Genomic DNA, 18799 nt, shown 5'->3' with positions numbered 1-18799 from the left:
TCAGTGTTAATGTGTATTTTATGTTTTGGATATTGGGATTCATAGGCAAGTCCTTGTGCATCAACAATGTTGTGCATTAAGAGAAATGAAGATGAAAGGATGCCCTCCAACAGGAAAAAAAAAATCAAATGTAAAAGATTTCTTAGGCTAAAAAATAATTGTATAAGAATAGCAGGGAAGAAGCCCAGAGATGACATTCATGATTCATGAATGAGCCCTGGTGGCTCAGTGGTTAGAATGCAATATTGCAGGCAAACACTGCCCACAGCCAGGAGTTTGATCCTGATGAGGCTCAAGGTTGACTCAGCCTTGTATCCTTCCGAGGACCCAGATTGTTGGGGGCAATATGCTGACTCTGTAAACCAATTAGAGAGGGCTGTGAAGCACTATGAAGCAAAATATAAGTCTAAGTGCTATTGCTATTCATTAATCATTAGATGTCATCATTCATCTTAAAGGTTTGCTGTTAAAACCACAATTCTGTACATTTAACTATAACTTCTATCTCTGCAGGAGATGCCAAGCTTCGTTTTGGCAACAGCCATACCTCAGTCACCTTGGGCAGCCTCCTGGATGACCAACACTGGCACTCCGTTCTCATTGAGCGATTCAATAAGCAAGTGAATTTCACAGTGGACAAGCACATGCAACATTTCCGGACTAAGGGAGATTCTGATGATTTGAATATCGATTATGAGGTGTGTTGGGCATTTTATGATAATAAAAGCATTCATTGAGACTGCAGAGAACTAGACATAATGGCTTATTTGGCTTTATGAGCAATAGAAATATTTCTATTGTCCTCAGTAGCGTTCTTATAAAGTTCAGGAATTAATATGTTTTTATTTTATCATTTTAAAAGAGGGAAAAAATGCCACAATTTATGTACTGAAACCATAAATAGAAGCCATAACATAGATTAAAGCATACTTTGAGATTTATGGTAGGAGTGGAAAAACTTTGATGGCTGCAGGTTACTCAAAACAGAGGAGAGATCAAGAATGCAAAGTGGGGTGACCATGTAACATGTGTGGATAGGGCTGAGTTTTTATTATTATATTATTAGTATGGGTTTTTGTAGAGTCAACTGGATATTTAGATTGGATTCATCATCTTTATCTACCTATTGACTCCTTCCAAGGACCTGGGAGAAGCAGTTGAAGTTGTTTGATGGTATTAAAGGTGTTGTCATAGGACGTAAGTTCTTCCAAGTAAAGCTGCCTTTTGCAATTGACAGTGACACCAGTCAATGCCACTGGTGTTCAAGTGATGCTCTGGATGTTTGGGGATTGCACCAAGGCACCTATTGTTATGAGTCTTTGTTTCTTTGTTTTCAATCTCATATATTTGCAACGAGTATTTTCAGTTTTTGTGTATTTTTCTCACATTTTTCTAATGTTTAGTATCTTTATTAAAAAAAAATAACAGCTTTATTGAGCCAACTTTAGGTCTGTATTATATATTTATAACTTTATTCCATTTCTCTGCCATCAAATCCCTTTTTACTCATAGTGGCATGTTTTGTATGTTTCCCACTAAAAATAGCAAGAATCCTTTAGTTTTCAACACGAACATCACCAAAACTCATTTGCATAAAATGTTGTTGGGTCACTAAAAGAGATCCATGGGACCCTGAGGACACAGATTGTCCTATTCTGCCTAAAGGCAAGGTTGCAAATTATTAAAAATGAAAAGGGTTTCGGTGCTGCAACTCCCCGCATCAACTTGGCTGATGTTTTTGGACAGTACAGTTTAGCTTCAAATGAGAGGTCTCAGATTCCCTTATCCTGCCCTAAAAAGTATAATTATTATTCTAATCACTCTATTAAATAAGCAGCAAGTGGCATGTTATAAATAACTATGTTGTAACTGTTATATTTCAATGTAAGTGAAAAGAATAGTGCAACTAGGAAAAAGCCATATAAAAGTATTTTAGTTAAATATAACAAAATAAAAACTCACAAGAATATGGCCAAATGTATGTGGGGATGTCATGGATATGGGGAATTCTGCAAACCGAAGTCCACACATTTAAAAGTTACTGAGTTTGAGAAATGCTCATGTAGGTGGTAGAGGTGAGGTTCTTTCTGATATTTTTATCTCATTTATGTATTTGTTTCTCTAACTAGTCATTTCATGCATGATAGCATGGTTCCAAAACGGGGACTTGTTTTCCTTAACTTCATCTTTGACTTTTCCACATTTTCTCCAAGCTGACCACTTACTACAATTATATTATTTGTCCTCCTATGTTTCTATGAAGATTCTTAGTCATCCGGGTCATGGTTGTCCCAAAGGTGCCTTTTCAGAAGACAATTGGACTTTTTTTTACCTTGAAGATGTGTCACTTCTCCAGAGCTGAAGAAGCTTTTGGGATGGGAAGCAAAACATTTTCAAGGAAAAACAAACTCTGGTTGCCTTCTGAAAAGGCACCTTTAGTCTTCCTGTGTCCCTTGCCTCCTTATGTGACTATGAAGGTATATACAAAGGGAATAGCATGCTTGCATTTAGCTTTGAATGCCATGGATGGAAATTTCCAAGCATAGGTATTTCTGTGGCAGAAAATTGGAAATCTAAAATAACTTCTTAAAACTCTAGTTGTCCAAGTGTGTGGGCTGTAGGAAAAAAAAAACACCTAACTCAAGTATTTAAAAATGAGATGAACATTTTCTCTGGCACTAACACCTACTTGAATGTCCTAGAACTTAGACCCCAATTTAAATGTGCATTGAATCTTATCCTTAGGCTTAGAAGGCCATCCTTGTCTATTGATGCTTAAGAAGTCTCACATGGGTATTTTAATTAGCTTGGAGGAAGATATTTATACCATAGAAATAATAGGTTTCTCTTCACTGAAGCAAAGAGGTAAATGCAATTTGCTTCCACAAAACAAAGTTGCTTTGCCTTGAACTGTTTGGGGACATCAAACACTGGCTGTTGATGACTTCAAGGCTGTGCAACTTCAGTGTACGTTGCAATAGTCAAGCATTGGAGGCATTGGAGCGGTATGCATTGAAGTTGCCCAGCATGGAAGAATTTTGATGTGCTCTGAAAGGGCTCTAGCCTCTGACTTTGGCACATACTGCAAGTAGCCCCACAATCCCCATAAAATCTAACTAGAAACATTTTGGCCAATGGTGCATCTCAAAGTCTTCTCTTGCAAGGTGAATTCTAGGTGGGGGGGCTAAGCGAAAGTGCAAAGCAGAGCAATACTGTTCAGAGCAAAAGAAATGTGTTGCTATTTTAAACAGAATGAAGGCGATTTTGCATCAGAAGGAAGCATCCCTTCAGAGATTTCTACAGCTTTTCTCTCATACCTTTAAATTTTAAGAGTAGCATGTGCAATCAATGGGAGAAGAAAAAAATACTTGGTTATGTCTGTTGTGTTACCGACAATGTATTAAATTGAATGAGCTATCAGTCATGTAATGCATTCATGTTAGGACATTAATGTTATGATCTAGTCCCAAAGTGATTTGGGATGAAACTGAGTTGAGAGAGTGTCCTGGAAGGAGTATCTTAGAGATTTTTTTATGAGGATAATAATAATATGTCAGAGAATGGATCTAAAATGAATGCTACAAATGTTAGTCTGCAAGAAAAAAAATGATGAAAGGGAAAGCATAAATGCTATGAGAATGTTGAAAAATTGTGAGGCTTCAGGGGAAGATGATATCCACTTCAGAATGTTAAAATATGGATGCAGTTTGCTTGTGGAATGGCTGTGTGACTTATATAATGTGTGTCTGAAGTCAGATGTTGGAGAGCAATTGTTCCCATTGGAAGGAAGGCTCAAGCAGGGAACTAATCTGGACTCATTATGTAAACACAAGAGGACAATGTCTGACCCACTTGAACACTTTTGAGCCTAATCTAGATTCTTTCACAGTGAAAGCTGCCAGTCTCAGGAGATTCCTGTAGAATAGGCATAACACAATAAAGTAGCTAGTTTGAAAGTCTACTTGTGTCGATGGATCTGGTTGTTCATGCTAATAGCAGCATCTTTGTCTAGCAATAAGAAGAATGCTATTATTGTTCTGTTGTACAAAAGAAAGATAGCATTAATGAATGCAAAAACTTCAGGGGATAGTTTTAGATTGTTTAGTGTACTTTAGGCAGATGTTTGGCAGAATTCTGATTGAAAGATTAGGAGATGTGTCAGTGAAGAAAATTCGGGAGAATGTAATTTCATGCTATAGAGTGTGGACCAGAGTTTTTCTCTTCAGCAAAACATTCAGAAATGTATCATTACGAGAAAGAAAGTTTATTGTATGATTTGGAGAAAATAATAAAATTTAAAAGGCTTGAATTATGGATTGTGTGTTGAAAGACCATGGTAGTTGTGTTTGATGGGAAAATGGAGTAAACACTTCAAACTGTACATAAAAGGCAAAAAAAAAAAAAACACCCCCCCCCCAAAACACCCCACCCTACCATGAATGGTTGTTTGTTTATCTGTATAAAATATTTACTAAAGATGGCAAGATGGTTGAAGGATGTTTAAGATATGTAATGACTGGGAGAAAGATAGTGGGATAGTGTGTGATCTTTTAAAGGACTGAATATCAAAAGAAGTGAAAATGACTGAATATTAATGTATGTTTCTTCTCCCTTGGTTACATGGAAATGAGGCTGGGCATGTTAAACTGAATGTACTGGCAATGGGTAAAGCAAGCAAGCATAGAGTCAAGAATGAATAGCTGCTGAATAAATGTGGATAGAAAAATCAAAATATAGGCCAGAAGAGGGTAAGCATGTATGGATGAGCATACATTTGTATTTGAAGGACAGTCTTTTCTCAGTTGTATCTACCTGATCTCCAGAGCAGGGAGGCAAAGTATTTTTGGGGTCCACTCCTCTCTATTAAGGAGGTCCATCTAGTGAGACCAAAAAGAAAAGATTTCTCTGTGGTAGTTCCCTCTTTGTGGGGCAGCATCCCTGCAGAGATAAGTTGGGTCCCACCTTGATGGTCCTTCAAAAAGATCCTGAAGACATGGTTTTGCCAGTAGACTTGGGGACCCCAGGTGATATGGAGCAGGTTTGTCTGAATTTTATCACTGGGTGGGTTGGTGGATAAGGGTTTGTTAGATTGTATATTTGTGGTTTTACTTCTGTAAGCTGCCTGGAGTCAGTTGGTCAGCCATATAAATGTTTTAAATAAATAAACAAATAAATAATGAAGTGGTATAGAGTAGACATAGGTTGATTGATTCCCCATCTCACTGATATTCCGTAGAACTAATATTCTCATGCAGCTATACTACTTGTACTGGACTATAGCTAGAAACTTCCCCAGCAATTACAATAATATGTTGGCTGGGGTATGATAGAATATGACACATCACAGCTGAACCAGCAGTCCTCTCCTCCAGGCAATTGGCCTGTCTCCATGTGCTGGCAGTGCACAATCACAGATGACTTGATCAGTTATGCATTAGTCTTTTTTTTTTTTAGGCTTCCCAACTGCTGTAAAGAAGTTTGATAAAGTGGCAATTTCTACTTCCTGGTGTTTTAGTGGAGAAAGGGCGAGCAATTTATTTATCCCCTTTCCACTTCTCTGTGGTTATAGAAGTTGAAAACTGAAGCAGCCAGAGATGGAGGCTTTCAGAGGCTTCTTCAGATGACCATCTTGATTGTGGTGGAAGAAGGGACAATTAACTCACTAGGAAGGAGACCGAGCAACATGGAATGAGTTAGTAGACCAGGATATTTGCTGAATAATACAGGCCGGCCAAAGGCTAAAATTATGGCCCTATTGAGGTTAATTACCTTGGTTAATTAGCAGGGTTTTTGAACCTCTGTAATTCATTGCCTGGCCCATCCCCATGACCCAGTTAAATATGTCTTATGATCACTTCTTCAGAAGGCTAGATTAAGAAAGGCTATAATAAAACAACACTTATCAACTGTAACAATTTTATTATGGAACCTAATATAAAATGCAGAAATCTCACAATTATGTTTGGTCAATTTATGTTTAATGATTACCTACTTTAGTCCAGAGACTTAAATGGCTCCACTGTACCCACCTAATACTATTGTCTATTGAAAGTTTATTTTAGTATTTTTAAGGGATTAAAGGTGCAGCTACGGAAAATAAAAGGATTAGTTAGGTAATTAAAAGTATAATTGATCACCAAAGGAAGTATTTTTTGTTTCCTCTCCAATAATGCAGCAGCATAATTGATATTGACTGTACACTTTTAATTTTATTTTCTGTAAGTCCAGACTGGAGGACAAAATAAGAAAGAGCAAAGGTAGCAAGTAATAACGAGTTCCAGAATGAGAATGGATCTTTAAATCTAATTCACCCTTCAGTAATTTGGAACCTAAAATTATATTGCTAAACAAAATCTATTATTGTACTGCTGTGCTATTTTGATGCTTCTTTTTCATATGAAATTGGAATGAATGTCGATTTCAGATGATTTCAGCTTTTAACCCCTTGAACTACTTTAGCCAACCCAATAGATAACCTATGGCAAAAGAAAAGTAGAGAGAGTAAAATAGAATTATTAATTTGATCTTTATGGATTGTCCTTCTGCTAGGCATTTCTTTCATTAACACCTAGAAAGTGATCTTTGCTCAAAATAATACAGCTATTGGAACATTAAAATTTGAATTTGTTCTTGTCTCAAAGCTCAGTTTTGGAGGAATCCCAGTCCCAGGAAAACCAGGAACCTTCCTGAAGAAAAATTTCCATGGTTGTATTGAGAACCTATATTACAACGGAGTCAATATCATTGACCTAGCCAAAAGACGGAAACCACAGATCCACACAGTGGTAAGAACTTAAAGCACCTTTTTTTTTTGGCGGGGGAGGGGTTGACTTTTTGTTTTCCTGAAATTGTTCTTGTTGACAAGTTTGTTCATCCTGTGAAGCAAGTTTCTTAGGTAAGATCCTTCCTTCCTTCCTTCCTTCCTTCCTTCCTTCCTTCCTTCCTTCCTTCCTTCCTTCCTTCCTTCCTTCCTTCCTTCCTTCCTTCCAAAAAGCAGGGGTGAAATGCTCCCATTTCGGACCGGATCGCCTGATATGGTAGCGATAGAGGCGGATAGTTCGGAAAACCGATAGCAAAAATCCCTGCCCCCGCCATGCCCAGCTGAGCCGTGCGATCATCAGAGGCTTTTTTTTTAACTTTTAAAAGCATTTTTTTTTTCAGCTGAAAAAATCCCAGCGGCTCAGCTGGGATCATCAGAGCTTTTTAAAAGCATTTTTTCTACATCCTCTTTGGTTGTAGAAAATTGCTTTTAAAAGTTAAAAAAAAAAGTTGGCCACGCCCACCCAGTCACATTACTCCCACCCCCTCCAAGCCATGACCACAGAACCAGAACCACATCCTATGGAACTGGGGGCATCTGCAGAAGGGATGGTGAATCAGAAAATTCAAGATGGTGATTGTGATTATGCAATCAAAGTCTTCTTCCATGTGTCATCAAGTACACATCTGAAAGGCTCAAGTTTTCCAGCAAACCAAAAGGAGCCAATAGGCCCGTGATGGCAAACCTATAGCACATGTGCCACAGGTGGCATGTGGAGCCATATCTGTGGGCATGCAAGTGTTGCCCTAGCTCAGCTCCAGCGCACATTTGCATGCTGATCAGCTGATTTCCGGGCTTCCGGGCCCACTGGAAGTTGGGAAACAGGCTGTTTCCGGCCTCCAGAGGGCCTCCTGGGTGGTGGGGAAGGCCGTTTTCACCCTCCCCAGGCTCCAAGAAAGCCTCTGCAGCCTGGGGAGGGCAAAAAACCGGACTTATCAGGCCCACCGTGCCATCACATGCGCGGAGAGTGGGGTGCATTGAATTATGGGTGTGGGCACATGCACGCAGGACACCCCCCCCAGCATACTCCCTGCTTTTGGCACGTAACAGCAAAAAGGTTAGCCATCACTGCAGTAGGCCATCTACAACTTATAATTGCAAGGCTGTAGCATCCACTATGTAGGACAAACAGGCAGAAGACTAGCAGAGTGCATTCATGAACACCACACAGCAGTCAAAAAACATAATGAAAATTCCTTAATGTCACAACACAGAGATAGATTCAACCATCATTTCTACTGGGAAACTATTAACATCTTAGGCTAAGCCAAATCAAAATAATATGGAATTCCTGAAAGCTGGGCATTCAGACAAATCAGTCATCAACAGACACATAGTGATACTGTAAATCACATGTACACATCATTCAAAAGAGACAATAAAAACCCTAGGAAGGAAACAAAAAAAAATATAATAGAATAATTTCCTCTACCAGCTCACATTCAGATAAACAGGGATCAATACCAGAGAAACAATCAGGCAGAAAGCAATACACTGATCAAGGAAGAAACAGCACACCCACCAAAATTGGCAGGAAAAGTTAATATATATAAACAGGCAGCTAACAGGCACCTAAACCCTTACTTACTCACACTAATGGCATTACCTAGTTGGGCAGTAAAATGTCTACAAGCAAACAACCAAGTTCAGACAGCACCAGGAACTCCACAGTCTAACCTTACTGCAGATTTCTCTTCCATTGAAACTGTTCACTGTTGCTTATGTTTTACCATCAAGATCCCTCCCCCCCCTTATATTTAAATGAAATGTAGATAGCTATAAGCAAGATCCATTATTTCTGGTCCTAGTTTTTATGATCATGAAAAATGTTCTTGCTCATCTTTCCTGTAGCTTGCCTTTATGTACCTGAACATAACTATCATGTCTCCTTTCAGTCTCCTTTTCTCCTTGCTGATTATTTTGGTTATTGCTTATCTTTCTTCTCCCTCCTTGTTTTGCATATACTAGAAAAACCTTTTTTTTTATCATTTTAGCAGCAAATACAAATTTCCTGCGGTAATAATTAGTTATACTGTCATGATTACAAATGCATGCTTCCATGATTCTGGTTTGTTGGTGTCTCAAAAATGCATCCCTCAAAACTAAAGAAAAACATTCAATGAGACAACAAAGCCGAGACTGTACAGAATTGTTTTCTGAAGTGATGAAACACATGCAAACTTAAAAACACATATGTAGGGAGTGCAAGAGTGTTCTGACCATCATAAATAGAACTTTGCTTCTTATTCTCAGCCTTCAGTGTTTCTTATCCTCAGCCTTCAGTGCATTCAATGCAAAGCCAGCTATCCTGGTGTTGAAAGCATAATGGCCCCACCCTATGATTTCTATAGAAGCAAAAGTCTGCACTGTATACATGGAGGCATTTTTAACCACCTGGAATAGAAGGTTATTTACTACCATTTCTATACTCATTTTAGGTGAAGTAAAGCTTTCACTTCTTCCTTTCATTTTGGTAAAGAAGAATAAATGAAATGTCCATCAGTGTATTGGATGTGCTGTGTTAAGCTATCACTCCCAATCTGTTTAATTTGCTTCCAATTGTTCATTTTGTATTCCCTGAAGGCAAGACAATACCATTGTCCAAAAGATTCTCCATTTATTATAATGTTCTCTATTCATGTATTATATTCATATTTTTATACATGATCTTGCCTTTAGCTTCTTGCAGTGAAAGGCAAATTATGTAGATGTTTAAGTATCACCCAGGATTGGATCCTTTCAGCGCTTTTTGAAATTAGGAAAATAGGAGGATGTATCTGATCTTAAGTTTCCTCAAGATAGGACCTCTGAATAGGGAGCTGTACAATCTTAGAAATTGCTGGTCGGTTATTTTGTATACTGATTCAACTTCAAGTTAACTGTTTTGCTACTTCCTTTGAAAGTTTCCCTTCCCTTCCAGTAGTGGGATTTATTTTTTTTTACTACTGGTTCGGTGGGTGTGGCTTGGTGGCCATGGTTTGGGGGCGTGGCAGGGGAAGGATACCATAAATCTCCATTCCCTCCCCACTCCAGGGGAAGGTTACTGCAAAATCCCCATTTCCTCCTGATCAGCTGGGACTCTGGAGGCAGAGAATAGATGGGGGAAGGGCCAGTCAGAGACGGTGTTTACCAGTTCTCCAAACTACTCAAAATTTCCGCTACTGGTTCTCCAGAACTGGTCAGAACCTGATGAATACCACCTCTGTTCCCTTCCCTTCCCTTCCTCCTTCTCCAGGCAGAGATTTTAGACATTGTAGCTCATCAGTTTTATGACTAAATGCAAACATTTTCTCCAAGTAATGTGTTGCAGGGCCCTACCTAGCTTGCCATAATTTAATATATCTTACAATCCTTTTTTTCCCCTCTTAAGGTAAACATATATCACTCAAAATTCATTATGCTTTAAATTGCCATTATCTCATGTCTAAGGATTGGTTGAGAGTTGCAATAATCCCAGTCAAATTCTAGTAGGGCTACAGCAAATAAGAATCAAGATCCCAAGTCAGGATAATTTTTAAAATTGTTATAATGTCTTATAGTTCTTAGAGTTTTTTATTTATTTATAGATTTTTAGCTTAAATATTTATAGCAAAGAAACTATAAAACTATTTTAATTTTATAGTGGGTTGTTCCTGGTTTATTGTTTAGTTTTCATAATCCATGATAATATTTTTACTTTATTTTATTAATACCATATTTGGTTACTTCTGTTTTTATTTTGGAATAATATTTGTTTTATGCTGGTCTATGACTGAAATAAAACCAAACAAATATATGATTAGGATTCAACCTGTGTGTGCTGTGTGTTCTTTCATCTAAGACGGCCACAAAAGACATGATCTTCCAAAGCTTTTCTCCACATATTTTCTTTGTTTTCTTCTTGGGGGGCTACAGTGCACTGTTTTAGCTTGCTATTAGTTTTAAAACATTGAAATATTCCTTGGAATTACAGAAAGCCACCAATTCTTGCCCTTTCACAGTCTAATGCTGTTGGCTCCAGTTGGAGTAGATTCTGGAAATCACATATAAAAGGCTTCGGAGGTTAATGAAGGCCTTGTGTTGTCCACCATTGCTCTAGACCAGGGGTGGGCAATTGTGGCTCTTTTACAACCTGTGGACTTCAACTCCCAGAATTCCTGAGACATCTTGGCTGTCTCAGGAATTCTGGGAGTTGAAGTCTATAGATTGTAAAAGAGCCACAATTACCCACCCCTGCTCTAGACTTAACAAGTCATTCTGTATCCATGAATAATCAACAATCAACAATAGAGCAGTTTCATTATATTCATACACGTGGTCCTTGATTCATGACCATGATGGAGCTTGCCCATCATAATCTTAAGTCATGTAAAATGTGATTGGTCACATGACCAACTACATTTTACACTGTTTTTTGTGGTGATCATTAAGTGAATCTACCCTTGCAGTTTGGTTATTCAAAGAAGTAAAATGCCTGACACGTTGGGGCTGTGTGAGGGTTTGTTTTGGAGATTCAAATCAAAGGCAATTCAATCACATTGCTCTTTTGATTTTTTTCAGATCAAGTCAGTGGAACAAACTGAATCAAATTGATGTGACAATTTAATTGCCTTTGAGCATAACAGAGTTGATAGTTTGAATTGCATCAACATGATTAGGTGCCTGAAATCAATATCAGATATACAATAATTCCAATTCTATTGGTCAGAGCACCATTTTGAATCGGAATGATTTGACAATTATAAATGGGTCAGAGATAATTTCCAAAGACTTTCTGAAAAAGTGTAAAATTGCTTAACCTCCAGGACAGATTTGGAACGAGTCCTTTCTTTCAAAGACACCAAAAGCTCCAATATTCCATTTTATGGAAGGGCTGGATGAGCCTTCAGTTGTAATTAGAGCATTTGATAAGAGGTTCATACAGGGCATTTTTGCTGCCCTTCTAAAGGTTTTTTTTTTTTCAAAAAGCTTTTGAAAATAGATTAATAATATGCTTTTTATTCTCTGCTTTGATTGCTAGCCTTAGGTATTGCTGCCATGAAACTACTTTTATTCAGATTGGCTTTAGTGATAGAATTTTACAAGTCTCAAGGTGCTTCCTTTCCTCCTTCTTTTCTCTTTAGGTGAATTTAAGGTGTGTCAGCCCTCCCAGATAAACCAGAGAGGAAACTTGATGAACTAATTCTACTTTATGTAAGGCTGCATTAACAGTCAAAAGTACTGTGCAATTTTCCCATCACCACTTTTAATTGCTTGATCCATTAGGGTGGATTCTTCCAAATTTATTTCTCTGATCTTTAAGCCACTAGGGACTTCCCTCCCACCCCCCATCACCTGTTTGGTTCTTTCCTAGGCAGCATTTCTTTCCTTAATTCCCTAAGGTCACACACACATTCTTTATATGAGGTATCTATCTGAGATACTTTTGGATCTCTCCGCACTCATCTGGGCTTCTGCAATGTTTATCTGTTTGTTGCCTTAGTAACAATCATCCCTCTCTCATCAAGGCCATCCTCTTTAATCTCTACAGATGTCACAACTGGGGTTGCTGAGGGGCTCTTACTAACCATTTTCCCCTTTCAGCCCCCACTTTTCAACAATCTCTGCCTACAAGGTGAGTTTGAAAAGGGCCAAGAAGATGACAATGGAATCCATTTAAGATGCTGCCTTAGTCAGGGAGGTGCGGGCAGTCAAATTCCTTGGCAAAATAGTATCATAAAATGAAGAAGATTATTTAAATCCCAAATAAAACAAGTTCTCTTTGTAACTACTGTACACCTAAGCCCACAAATTGTGTCCTTTGTGGTGGGTGGAAAGTTTGTACAATTTGTTTATCCTCCACTTGAGAGTGTTGTGTATACTGGCCCATTTATTATACAGTAGCAGTATTTTATCTCCTATGAACCTTGGAAAAAGCATAGAATATTTGCCATTTTTTTTCACCTTTCTCAATTTCTCATTAATACCTTACTGATTATCTATTTTTGTCATACACTGTACTCTAGCACTTGAAACTAGATATAGAACAACGCTGCATATATCATAGGTTTCCAAGGGTTCATTTAGACCATCAATTCTAATCCCCTTTCCTATACAGGAAGCTAAATTAAAGAATCCACAAAAGAGAGCTGTCAAGCTTCTGCTTAAATACGATCAATGATGGGGAACCCACCACTTCTCTGGCTAATTAGTTTCTACTCACAGATGGCCCTAGCGGTTAGGAGGTGTTTCCTTTCATTCAATCAGAATGTATCTTATTGCAATTTAAATCCATTCTTCCATGCCCTGCCTCTTGGAAGAATAGAGAACAAGCTTTAGTTGGGATTGCTTTCATATCCACCCTCCCCTCAGAACTTTCTTCTCAAGACTAAATATTCCCAATCTTTCTTTGTATCACTTAGCTTTAAGTCTTTATATTGCCCTTTTCTGACCCTGTTCCATTTTTATCAGAGTCAAAAATTTAAAGTTTGGGGCTCAGCCCTGGAACAAAACACAAGATTAACTAATACAGAATATAGCAGAGCTATTATTTCCCCTGACTGGGAAAGTACTTTTTATTGCTGCAGCCTAAAATTACAGCTGTCTTTTCTAAAAACCTTCATAGACTATTGGTTGATATTCATTTGGTAATCAACTTACCATTCTAAAAAACCTTTTCACAAATATTGTTAAGTATAGAGTTCAAGCTAACTACTTTATTATGTTCTGCCTATAATGCAGGAATCTCCCCATTCTGGCAGCCTACACTTGGGAACAATTTGATAAGTTTTCAAGGAACTTGGCAGAGGGGGGGAGGTTGGTCCTAGGACTTTTGCGGTTGCGCAGTGACTGTAGGTGAACTCTCCACTTGATCCCTCCTTCCTGCCAGGCTGGATGCTTCCCAACACCTATGCATTTGATATGTCTTTCCTAAGTGATTAACTGTGCACTTGTCTGTTAAATCTATTTGAAGCCCACTACGCTAACCTATCAACATAATTATAAATTTTCTTTCTGTTACATCGGATATTAGCTATTCCATTCAATTTTGTATCATATGAAAATTTGATAAACATTGGTTTTACTTCTTATCAAGTCAATAATAAAGATGCTGAAGCGTACATACCCCAGGTAGAATATTATGGCTCTCACTGAATACCTTAAGGCAATTTGATGAGGAAACACTGATTATCATTTTCTGTGTTCCTTTTTTAAAAACAGTTATTTACCCATTTACCCATACTGTATTACCTATACCTTTGTAGAATGAGAGTTTTACTCGTATTTGTTTGAAGTTGAGATATAGGTAATAGAGGGATGTCTGAGACTGTGTGGACAGCTATACCCTCCATTAAAACATTAGTATAATTTTTTTTTAGATTTCTGTGGATATCAGGAGAGAAAATAATAGGATCAGCATGCATACTCTTTTATTATTTAATTTTGAATCCTTCCATATATTTATCTATACAAGATGTTTCTTTATCATTTAAAGACCCATTGATTTTTCCTCGTCAGAACCAGAGGTGGGTTTCAGCAGGTTCTGACCACTTCTGGAGAACCTGTAGTGGAAATTTTGAGTAGCTCAGAGAACCAGTAGTAAAAATTCTGACCCCCATTTATTCTCTGCCTCCTAAATCCCAGCTGATTGGGAGGAAATGGGGATTTTGCAGTAACCTTTCCATGGAGTGGGGTGGGAATGGAGATTTTACAGTATCCTTCCCCTGTCATGCCCACCAAGCCATGCCATGCCCACCAAGCCACACCCACAGAACCGGTAGTAAAAAAATATGAAACCCACCACTGGCACTGGCAGAGTTTGGATACCCTGCTAAGTCAGGAAATGTTTGTCAGTTAGCATGTTTTGCAGTGGCTATGGGTTATAAATCATTGTGGATTATAAAACATTGTGACTTTGTCTGATATATGATCCCAGTCAGTTGTTTATTCCATGAAACCTATCTGAATGCAAGGTTTAAACCCCTCACTGCTTCACTGCAATTGAAATATTATTCATATTCAACTTCTCACTCAACGAAGCATTGCAACACTTGATGTACATTTCCAAATTAGCTGATATTCAAGTGAGAAGTGGGGGGGTTGTCATCAACTTAAATAACTTTACCTGTGATATAATATTGATTTAGTTCTTGGCCCAGACAATCTAAATCAGCCTTTCCCAATATGAAGCATTCCAATTGTTTTGTACCATAATTTCCATACACTTGGCTATAATGGTTGGTCTAATAGAGGTTGTGCTCCACTATACCTGAAAAGGGGGAACTCATTTAAAATATTCTACAGATAGATTGAATTGCTGTGAAATAGTATAAATGACAGATCATGTAGACTGTTTTCATAAAAGTGTCTTCTCCAAATAGAGTACATAATTGTTTTCATTCATATTATCTATAAGGCATTGTTCCTTAATAAATTATCAAGCCCTACATAGCTGGCAAACTCATGAAGAAATACCACATATTTTTCAGAAGAACAACTTTAATGCTAGTAGAAATAAAAATATAATTATGAAAACCATAAAATGATTAGGCAAGACTTACAATAATCTAACTAACATGGAGTCTATTTGAAATGTTTCTTTCTTCCATCCCTCACCTCTGGTCTAGGATGCCTCTTCTCACCCCCACTGAACATCTCCACACACACTTTCTTCACTGCTTTTCACTGGCTTTCATAAAAATATAGACAATGTACTGAGTTGTAAATTGAATAATTCCTGAAAACCAAATAGTGTAGCCATGACATTCCAAGAATATAGTTCCAAATGAGGAAAATAAAGTTTCAGTAGTGGGTTTTTTTTTTCCCTTGCTTAAAAGGTGAAACTCATTAAAACCAGGTATATGCTTTCAGAAAAAGCAGTTGTGCCAGTACCAGTAGAAAATGGTTGCACATATTTAAGCCAATTTTATTATTTTTCTTCCTTATTTTGATTTACATTTTGATTGATTGAATACCTGTGCTATTCGTTGAACATTCATTTTATTTAAAATGGATGGAACAAGACTTTTTGTAATTCCTGAAATATATACTTTGACTTTCAAAGCAAGAAATCAGAAACCACTATGGAAAACTGTTAGAACCCTAGTGCAAGTGGTTTGAATTGGAAACATTCAGTTTTCAAAGTAACCCTTTGAGTGACCAAATAAACCTCAAAAAATTAACTCTGGATTTGATATGCTGTATACCAGGGGTGAAATCCAGCAGGCTCTGACAGGTTCTGGAGAACTGGTAGCAGAAAATTTGAGTAGTTTGAAGAATGGCAAATAGCACCTTTGGCTGGCCCCAGAGTGGGGTGGGAATGGAGATTTTGCAATATCCTTTTCCCAGGAGTGGGGAGGGAATGGGGATTTTGCAGTATCCTTCCCCTGCCATGCCCACCAAGCCATGCTCACCAAGCCATACCACGCCCACAAAACCAGTAATAAAAAAAAATGGATTTCACCACTGCTGTATACATTTGTGAAAATTCACCACTTTTGGTTGTCCTATCTTGTTTGTTCCTAGCCAAGGTGAGCTTGCAAGATTAGATGCAGGTCTTCTTTGTTTTTCTGCATTCAAAAGAAAGAGATACTCGCTTTTTCTTTGTTTTTGATATTAGTTTTGTATTAGAATGATCAATATCATTTTCAGATGGACTAAGAGTGTCGCGGTCACTCATGTCTCAAGCACTGGTACCAGGCCATTAAGTGATAATGCTCATTTTCTGCAAGCAGAAAGATTGTGAGATCTTTTGTTGCAAAGTTGGCCAGTGACCTAAAAGCTTGGAAAACTCAGATAAACAAAATCCAGAATTGCTAAACCGAGGGTATGATCCTTCATGTCTCTCATTGGGATGAAATGAGCATTTTTCTTTTGTTATCTGATATTTGGAGGTGAGGGAGTGGGGGTGTGAGCAGGACACTAAATTTAATTCAAGTAAATAAACCATAGTTCTTCAACTACTAGAAATAACTCTTTCCCCCATAAAAAAAGTATATAGATCTTTTGAATTATGCTTCAGGAATACAAATGTATTAAAGCCTGTCATTTTCAGGAAATAAAAAAAAAAACTTAGTATGTCTTGTTAAATAATGCAACAATTATCTGAAAAAAATATTAATTTTCTTGTTTTCAGTGTTGTCCCATCAAAAGTAGGGAGGAACTATATTAGAAAAATGACAAGCTCTACATCAAAGTAGAAGTATAGTTATCAGAACGTGCTAACTTTGTCTTACCTCCTTATTATTGTTCTTATCCTAATAATTACATTGTGTTAATTCTTGTATCAAATGTGGGATGCGATGGCTCAGCAGTTAAAGATTCACCCTCTAACTGAACTGGATGCTAAGATTTCCAGTTCCTTAGGGTTTACTAATTGAGTAAACAGTCTTATAACAAATGCTTTTTAAACCATAGAGGCAATACTTTTGTTAAGTCAACTGAAGTTTTCTAAAATTGCTACAACTTTTTGAGTTTAAGAACTCATAATCATGTAATTTAGGAAAAAATGAGGGAAGAAGAAAAATGTGGCTGATTTTGCAGCCATGTATCAAACTTCCATACTTGAAAGGAGCAGAGAAAGTCTTCAAATATACTAATTGAAGTCTATATCTGATGAAGTCTGATTGTGATTAGGTCAGTCTCAAATCCTATTATAAAGTCAAAGCAAAAAAAAAAATGTTTGGCATCCTTTAGATAAACGCACAATCATTTCTTCATGACCAATATCCTGTTCAATAAACCTTTGCAACTGTACTAATTCGCGTCTAATGATCTTTAAGCAAACAATTTATTTTATCTTTTATATTTGCTAAAAGGATCCATTTGAAATTAAGCAATGACCCATTGGAAATTTCTTTTGTTGTTAAAATAGGTAGTGGCAAAACTCTTGTCCGATGACAGGATCTACCAAAGAAATGTTAAATATCTTCTTTTACATGTCTCAGTTTAGTAAGTTAAAATTGTTATAAAAGCAGCAGAAGCCCCTTTGGAGTAGATTTCAGTATCTGTTAAAGGGATCATTAATCAGACTGCAAACACTGGACTCCATGGAGTTCTCAAATGCCAGATGAATGCACTAGATAAAATTTTTAGAAGCTAGACACATCTGATCTCCTGCTTTCCCCCTGAGGTCCAGAAACTTGTTATCCTATATTGCAGCCAGGGAAAAGTTTGGTTTTCAATTTAAGTGGGTTTACATTATTATATCAACTATTTCAGAGGAGGCACTAGGGATAAGCTGAGACCTGATATTTTTTTTGGTAATAATCTTGATCTTCAATCCTACAGAACTCATCTCTTAAATAGTGAGAAAACTGGTGAATTGTCCAGTCCAAATTAAGTTTCTGTAAGAGACCAATTAAAGTATATACAGTATGTTCACATAATTTTATTATATATTTTTTTTTCAGTTACTTAACCTTTGATATAGTTATGTCACTGTACTCATTAGTATATCAAACATAAAATCAAGAAGAAGCACAACAGCTAAGACAAAAAGACAAAAATTTCCCTCAGAACTTACCTTTTCTTAGGAGCTTACAAAAGCTTTATCTGTACTGCCCAATTATCTTGTCATCAGACAAGGCAAGCAGTCTTTCTGGAGGGCAATAATGGATGACATCACCCTCTATTAATCTCTCACTCACTTCAAAGTGATCTCACAATGTGTTTCTTCATTCAACTTTTGAAATATCCTTTTCTATCTTCAAGTGACTGGGGGGGAAATAAATGGTACCCTCCTGAGGTTATTGAAGTTAATTAGATTTAGCTGTGGTTGTTCAAATTCTTTTTTCTTTTTTTTTTTACTACTGCCTGTTGGGTTGGATCACAGGTTTTCTCCAAAGCTAATTATGTAGACTGCAGTAGAGCCTGTAAGAGTTGGTTCCTTCCTGGAAACCTTCTAGATCTCTGAACTGTCTACTCAGTCTTGTTCACTCACGGAGCATAGAGTCTTATTATTGGCCAATTATAATGTTCTGTCTTCAGCAATATAGGATGAGAGATTTCAAAAAATCACAT

At 37.3% G+C, this 18799-nt stretch overlaps 1 protein-coding gene across 2 annotated transcripts in view; it reads left to right on the top strand.

Moving 5' to 3' along the window:
• The window catches only part of CNTNAP5 (contactin associated protein family member 5), a 414934-nt gene that overhangs the window by 197215 nt on the left and 198920 nt on the right, over nucleotides 1-18799 (top strand). For both annotated transcript variants that reach the window (XM_060687892.2, XM_060687893.2), the window contains exons 6-7: nucleotides 514-698; nucleotides 6642-6785. In XM_060687892.2, the coding sequence (XP_060543875.1) occupies nucleotides 514-698; nucleotides 6642-6785 (329 nt within the window). The remainder of the gene's footprint in view (nucleotides 1-513; nucleotides 699-6641; nucleotides 6786-18799) is intronic.

This window comes from Pantherophis guttatus, chromosome 1, assembly GCF_059756535.1.
Source record: "Pantherophis guttatus breed Tessera chromosome 1, ASM5975653v1, whole genome shotgun sequence".
NCBI lineage: Eukaryota > Metazoa > Chordata > Lepidosauria > Squamata > Colubridae > Pantherophis > Pantherophis guttatus.
Note: the sequence above shows the minus strand (reverse complement) of the source record. Positions and strands in the feature narration are given on the sequence as shown.